The sequence below is a fragment of the Megalopta genalis genome, chromosome 11, assembly GCF_051020955.1.
Source record: "Megalopta genalis isolate 19385.01 chromosome 11, iyMegGena1_principal, whole genome shotgun sequence".
NCBI classification, from domain to species: Eukaryota; Metazoa; Arthropoda; class Insecta; order Hymenoptera; family Halictidae; genus Megalopta; species Megalopta genalis.
Genome location: NC_135023.1, coordinates 6,507,218 through 6,514,422, shown reverse-complemented (window position 1 = coordinate 6,514,422; position 7,205 = coordinate 6,507,218). Strand labels below are relative to the sequence as shown.

General features: G+C 42.1%; 2 protein-coding genes across 7 annotated transcripts in view; one reads left to right on the top strand and one right to left on the bottom strand.

Annotated features, from left to right (window-relative positions):
* Positions 1 to 2: 2 nt before the first annotated feature.
* LOC117226224 (protein LSM12) lies at positions 3 to 2,495 on the bottom strand. The gene is made up of 3 exons (XM_033480357.2): positions 2,336 to 2,495; positions 1,292 to 1,668; positions 3 to 1,216 (listed from the first exon to the last, which is right to left on the bottom strand). Exons 1-3 carry the CDS (start codon positions 2,454 to 2,456, stop codon positions 1,121 to 1,123), a joined length of 594 nt encoding a protein of 197 aa, XP_033336248.1. The 5' UTR covers positions 2,457 to 2,495; the 3' UTR covers positions 3 to 1,120.
* A 53-nt stretch (positions 2,496 to 2,548) lies between these two features.
* LOC117226228 (QRFP-like peptide receptor) overlaps positions 2,549 to 7,205 on the top strand; it is a 67,129-nt gene continuing 62,472 nt past the window's right edge. For all 6 annotated transcript variants that reach the window (XR_013034381.1, XR_013034380.1, XM_076525119.1 and 3 more), the window contains exons 1-2: positions 2,549 to 2,694; positions 3,187 to 3,520. The gene's annotated coding sequence lies outside the window, so the exon portion shown is untranslated. The remainder of the gene's footprint in view (positions 2,695 to 3,186; positions 3,521 to 7,205) is intronic.

Below are 7,205 nucleotides of genomic sequence, written 5' to 3'. Positions count from 1 at the left end.
TCTTAGAATTTATATTACATTTATTTGTGTCTTTTCGTGTAATTAATTTTTATAATCTTTCTTTTCTTTCCGTTTTACATTTTTTCTCCGCGTTCAAAAAGTAAAGGGCACGAGACGTGTTCCGTAGTTTGAATTGCAAATGAAGTTACTCCTATGTGCAAGCTAGACGGCAGTTGCCCTTGCACAGACCAAGTTGTTGTTTCTCTTAAATAACAATTCTTCTTCGCTCGTTCTATGCAAGGGAATATCCTTCATTTAACAATGTTGAGTCACGACTGAAGACGTCTCGTGCCGACGCAGGCGTGATCAAGTGTAACGTTTCCGTTTTTGTTCTTTGTTTACAAATTTTGAGAGATCGATAGTACTACAGCGATGATCTGAAGACGAATGTCGATTTCTAATTCGTGAATACAAGTAAAATGCCAGTCAATTACGAAGTTGAATGAGTCACATGTAAACGTGCCCATTGCCGTTGATCGTGTTTCCCCTCCCGATTACAACAGTGATTCTACAAATTTCTGTTGTTAAACCGTTTCATACGGACTTGGATCATAATTGCGATAATCAATTTACTGATTGTTTAAAAAATTTGGTACTTGGTATGGCAATCGAGTCATGCTACCATCAGGTGTATCAATGATCTGTAAACAACTACTAAACGTATTTTGTAACAATGTAAAACTAAACTAAAACACACCTGCATCAGAGCACATGTATGAACAATAGTTCCAGCAGTACATAAGATGTATGGCAGCTAATCGGATAAAATAAACAACGCTCTTCATTCAAGAGCCAGCTCTATACTAAAATTCGGGTGAGACGCGAATCCATTGCTTTACAAAATGCTGCTCATACAAATACAATTAACGTGTGATCGAAACATATTTGGAATTTGAATGATCGATTTACACTTTGGTCGCTCCAAAATGCCCCGTTAACAAAACAAATGTGAATTTCGTCTGTGATGCTGGTTTTTCCATGATAGCCTTATCTAGTAGTTCTGCAATGGTTTTTTTTCTTGTTTATCCGGTTTCATTTCTTTCCTACTTTCCCTCAAACACTGGAACTTCTGTGAAAGCATTGGTAGCTTTATTCGTAATATAGTGCCATTTTCAAATTTTTATTGCATAGCACCTCCTTTTTGCTTTTGTTGTTGCTGTTGTTCTCGCTGTTGTGCCTGCGCGGATGCCTCCGTATCTTTAATATGTTTTTCGACCTGAAACAGTTATAGGCGTTACAGTAACATAAATACATTTTGTCCTCTTTCGATTCCTCCCACAACTATACATACCACTTTTTTTACATGCTTGTATGCTCCAGATTCTGTGTTACCATGAACATTGTCAACTTTGTATGGAGGTTTAATCGTGACATTGTCAAATACAACGATATTTGTTCCATTCCACGTTATTTCCGGAATTGTCTTTGATATAGTACTGAAGAGCTTTTGTCCTTCTGGGGATACTCCGGCCTGCAGAGCCATTACCAGTTTCTTTTTCTCTTCGATTTGATTACGTACTCTTCTGTTTAACTTTTGCAAATTAAGGCTTTGTGGTGGTTCGCTAGTTGTGGGGCTAACTTCTCGTTTTACTTGGACCTCAGATACCAAGGATAAATTTACTATATGTACGTCGTTTAACGTGGGTGTTCCGCTTGAAGAAGGACATTCTGATTGCCGTTGGTTAAGAAATTATAGACAATAATCGATATGCAGAGTTAGAAATAAACTGCCCAAAACAATTAGCAGGTATATTACAATTTTCTTTGCTCGAAAACGGTGCATTCCCAATATGTAGCAATTGTATCACATTCCACCGATTAAAATAAAATATTCACTAATTGTTTCGAGCAATATAAATTCGTTTGATAAATAATTTCTGTCAGAATGGGTCTCCTATCAAAGTTGAATCTAAGGTTATAATCAAGTCGATATTAGTTATCTTATCGGGCTGGAAAAATATCATTCGCGATTTCTACGGATGGGAAAGGTGAAAGCGGCTGTCGAGATCGTGAAAATGCACGCGAGAAATGTACACAGCGACGAAACAAAACCAATGAAAATTCCAGCATGGTTGATTGAATGACGAAACTAACCTGACTTCGTGTAGCTGGTTAGGAAATCATCAAATAATTGACAAGCGGTATTTCGGGTTGCCCGTGAAAAATCGCGGAACCGAATGTATTTGTCGTCGATCGGACATTAGAAAATCTGTCGCGGGTTGCACGGAATATTCATTACACTGGGTTGATGTTGAACGAGCGACGGATGAACGCTGGATACATGTACACGTCGAGAACGGCAATAATTCTCGGGGAATTTATATGAAAAGGATACTCAGTATCAACATTTTAGTTTGTGGATCGAATGCCAACACTTCGCCTTCGATCTCCTCCTTGTAACAAGTTTTACAGGCCACCGTACTCCCAATGCTGAAACAATCGTTGGCACCGGCCATTTTTCACTACGGACTCAGAACCGCGGGCTCCCTGTCGCCATCTGTTCTAATTTCAAATGTCTCACGAAATTCCCACCATTTTCTCCATTCCCGGTATGCGTTGCGGCTTGCGGCTGGTGGACGTTCGAAGGATGTGCTCTTCAATTAATTGACAATTCATTAGGAAATCATTCGAGCACAGTTATGAATTATGCTGCCACTTGATGCGGAATTCTTTCTTCTCCTACTGGGTTATGAGGTTAGTCTTTTCTGCATCGTTAAAGAAGTAATTTCTTTTCTTCTATTAGAGCGTGGTTAAATTTAGAAGCCCGCCATTGCGTTAAAAACGTCCGATACAGATCTGTGCAGCTTATTTCAACGGACTTTCATAAATGAAGAAAACAATGATTGTTTCAGTTTATTATAATATTTACCGGCGATTGTGGTAATTACATACTAGAATAACGATTCAGGGTCAGTTCTGTTAATCAGATAGGTATTTTGGAATCTTAAGGTAAGCTCTGTTAGGTTAGTAGTCATTTTGGCATTTACTCGATCATCTAGAAATTTCGTTTCTATAATTATGAGTAATTCTTTAAGCATTATGTATCTCTCGACCATAATTTCTAGAGATGCGAAGGGACCTAAGCATTTGTGAACTTTAGTCTAGATAGCAATCTTGGTTTCTACGTTATTCGTAGGATCGTTAGCATTGTTATTGGAGTCTATTCGAATTTTTTTTTAATTTTAGGTACGACGCAGAATTGTGCTTTCCCTGCACCGATTCTCGGTCATCTACGTTCATCGTTCGAGGAACTTCGTCAACAATCGGGGTGTGTCGGGGGAATTCGGGTTGGCGGGTAGTTCCGTAAGTCGCGTGGCTTCGGACGTTCAGTGTATAGATATCGCTCCGCTGAATAACATCGTGATATCCGTTCTTATCGCGTTTTCTGAACATCATTCGCAATTGTCAACCGGATAGTGACAAAGTGAGTGAACCGAAAGCATTGCTACGTCCGTAAACGGTGTCCATTATGGTGCACAGTGACCCGCTTTCAGCATCTTCGACATCCTCTTCGTGATACGTAAGTCGCGATTTCAAATAATCTTACTTAACCTTCATTTCTGGCGAACGCGTCCAAGAATTTATTGTGTATTATTCGCTAAATACTGTGAAATATTTTTATGTTAGAACATCTATAAAAATAGCTGTTCTTAAACGACTTATTTTGCGCTTAATTAAAGTGAACTTGATTGATACGTCTATTTCATTGAATTTATTTATTCTCGATTATTGCAGAATTGCAGAAATTGTAATGAAATGATAGTGATTTATCTTAAGGGCAGATAGAAAGTATCTTAGGAGGCTTAGTGTTTTCTTTTTATACAGGATTTTGAACTTTTACATATGTGGATTGTAAATGAATAAAGTTTACAGTACAGTAATTACTGTATCAAGTTACCAAGTCCAAGACGTTCCAAACATTTCGCTTCCCATCGTTTTTTATTTCGCCGGTCCCATTAATTTTCGTGCAATCAAATTCGGGTTGACCTTTACCGCAGCTTTCCTCGGTACACAATATAATGGCCTGTCAGGGTGACATTTATCGGCGGAAAGCTTTTTGACGAATCCCCTAACATTACCCGAAGGTCGATGGAAACGGAAGATGTTGGTGTGTGAAACTTGAGACACGATATCGTTTCGCGTGACGATGATTGTCGGGCGGAATTGTTGCGCCTTTTATACGGCTCCATTAGGAAACCATTACAAGTAATTACTCACCCCCATTCAATATTAATTTGCAGCGATATTCGTCCGCGTATTCGTCCTTTTATTTGTCCCTATATTCGATCTTTTATTCGATACATTAGTCGTCCTTTTATTCGTCCATGACTTCGTTGCGCAACGAGCTCTGAACATTTTCTCGTATCGAGGACTGCGAATGGAAAAGATTTACGGTTTAGTGGATTTTCGAATTCGGTTCGTCGGATGCATGAAATTTACTATCGACTTCAACAACGTGCTCGAAGCTCCTCGGTAATCGAATTAGTTTCATGAGACCGAGTTCGCCTCGCTAGAATTGCTCGCAAACTTGCGCTTTTTTGCTCGAAATCCGCAGCAACGTTGTTTTTGCCCTTTATCCGCGCGCACCATTTGTTTCCTCCGCCAGATGAATATTTGTTTCTATTTGCTACGCTCTTTAATCCCGTAACATCAATCGGAATAACAATCATTGTTCCGCAAATAATTGCAGGACGCCTCCAACCGCGCGCATTTCCGAAATCTGCATAATTCATCGTTAGCGACAGCAATCCTGCTTCTAAATCCGAAGCTGGATTACAATTCTCTTCGTTCAATAGTAATTAGATTGCTCCATTTCCTCGGAATTTTCATTGAACTTTTTCCGCGGACAATGATTGCCATTCGCGATGCCTATTAATTCTTTCGATAATTTGCCATGCAATGATTTCTCAAAGGATGTATTCATACCAGTGATTAATATAGCAGTTTATTATCAATTTTTACGTCCACTTAATCGTAACTACAAATCGATCAGAAATCGACTCTCGAGTCGGATCGACTCCTTAGCTCGGCTAAACCGCTTCGGTAGATCTTCGCGCGTAGACATCCGCGGTTTAACGACCACGGTTGAAATTTTATGATCGTCCATATCAATCATAGAATAAGATGCAGCAACGAACACGACCATCAGACCTAGTTACATCCTGACCGAGGGAAGTGTAAACGGTCCTCTCTCTCTATACATATATACTCCAATAATTCACGCCAGTTAGGTCGCAGACTCGACCACTCGAGATAAATCACTGGAGGCATTCTGCAAAACGATTTTCTTACGATACACGTGTTTCCGACGATGCTCGATGGTTCGATTTGATTCTCGACGATCGAAAACCGTTCGCACGAATCAACGGTTTTTCCTCGCACGAATCGACGGTTCGGAAAATAATGCAGGCGGCGAGTTGTTGCCTCTTTCTGGCTGCGAATGAATCACCGGGTCGTTTTCACGGCAATCTGGAATTCTGTTCGCGAATGCCATACAAATCCTCTGCCATTCGTCTCGTTATCGACGCGAACCTATCGGTGCAGCGTTCCTTCCGATCGAACGCGTACAATAGACGCCGTATTTTGTTCCAGATGAATATTTTACGCGTCTCTCGCTCGTTGCCCGAATCAGGTCTCTCGATAATTAACGTTACTAAACATCGGCAACTCTCTAGAAACTACTTGTCTTCTGTTTATTGCAAACTGCAGCGTTCTCTACATTCGCGATGCAACGGAGTTCGCGAAGTGATCGATAAAGAAGAAGGTTTAACTTTCCCAGATTCTTGTTTCTTCGGTGCTTTTCTTTCTGTCCAGCAGTTGCAGCGTCGATTCCTCGATCTTTTAATTCAATTGCTCCTCGCCCGAGATTCTAATTAGCCAATTTACATGACAACGAACGGCCTTGCGATTAGACAATTGTTTTCCACGAAGAATCGTTCCGTTCCTTGTTGCCACAGGTCTCTCGGTTTCTCTCGTCGTAAACAGACGTTGATAAAGAACTCTTCGAAACGTCTCTCGGATCGCTTTGACGTACACATTCTCTTCGCTGTAGCTTCTAAACGACGGTCTCCCACGTTTCTATCTTATAAAGCTTCAAGCGACGCGAGCCGAATTGTATCAAGGTGGCTGCTCGCAGACAAATTGCGTAAAGCAAATGAAAATTCATAGATAGCGCAGTCCGCCAGAAACATCGCGCACTCGTGGGCGGAATGCACATTTTCGGCCGAGAAAAATAGTGCGAGGTAAATGAAAAGGATATTCGTGTCACGGTCGGGCAACGGATTCGCAGATAAACGCGTTTTTCAGTGCTCGCTGTGGCGCGAAGATAAAGAGCGTCTCGCCGTGTCGCGCTCGGAGCCGCGCCGCGACGGTCGAATAATTGTGAAAGAGCCGCGAATTGGTCTCATGAAAAATGCATAGCTCTTTTTCTCGGCGCGCCGGCTGTCGATCTCTCTCTCTCTCTCTCTCTCTCTCTCTCTTCGGCGTTCTTTTTCTCTGGTCAGCGCCGGTGCCAGGAAACTGCGACCACCCGCACAGGTAAGGGCGATCGCACGTGTCCGCCGCTCATAAATAGAATCGCCTCGCCTCGCCGCGCTGTTTTGCATCGAAAACGTTGCCCGGGGAACGTGTAAATCACAGAAACGTCTCCGCGGCCAGACATTGTACTACCGTCTTTTAGGAAAATATCGAAACCAGGCCAAAACCGAGCGAACACGCCCCCGTTTATCGCGTAATCTTGCGCTTCTACCTCGTTGTTCCGTTTCGTTTTTCCCCGTGGAAACTCGGGCATTTATTTCCCCGGCCAGATAATCGTACGATCGCCCGGTACCAGGTTCCGTTTCCTTCGAATCGGCATTGTGTCTCGTATCGTTATCGTTTTACGAAGCCCGTGCGGCCTCTGAAATACAATCGAGATCGGAATTACATGCATAGTTTGACGAACAGCAGGTTCGTTACGACACCACCCGACGCTTGAAAAATTCTCGCGTCCATGGTTTGGCATCGCCGGCATGGTGCGGGGACTCGATCCCGACCTTTCCTATAAATACTAGTTTTATTGCGAACACGTGGCGCCTGTTTAGCTGCATAAATTCTGCCTGTTATCGCACTTGCTCCGTGTTCCGATCAGCCAACTGTGTACTATAGTTCGCGTTCGAGAGCTTCTGTACTTCCAGGCTGCGTATGGTCTACGTCTCTGAAGCATC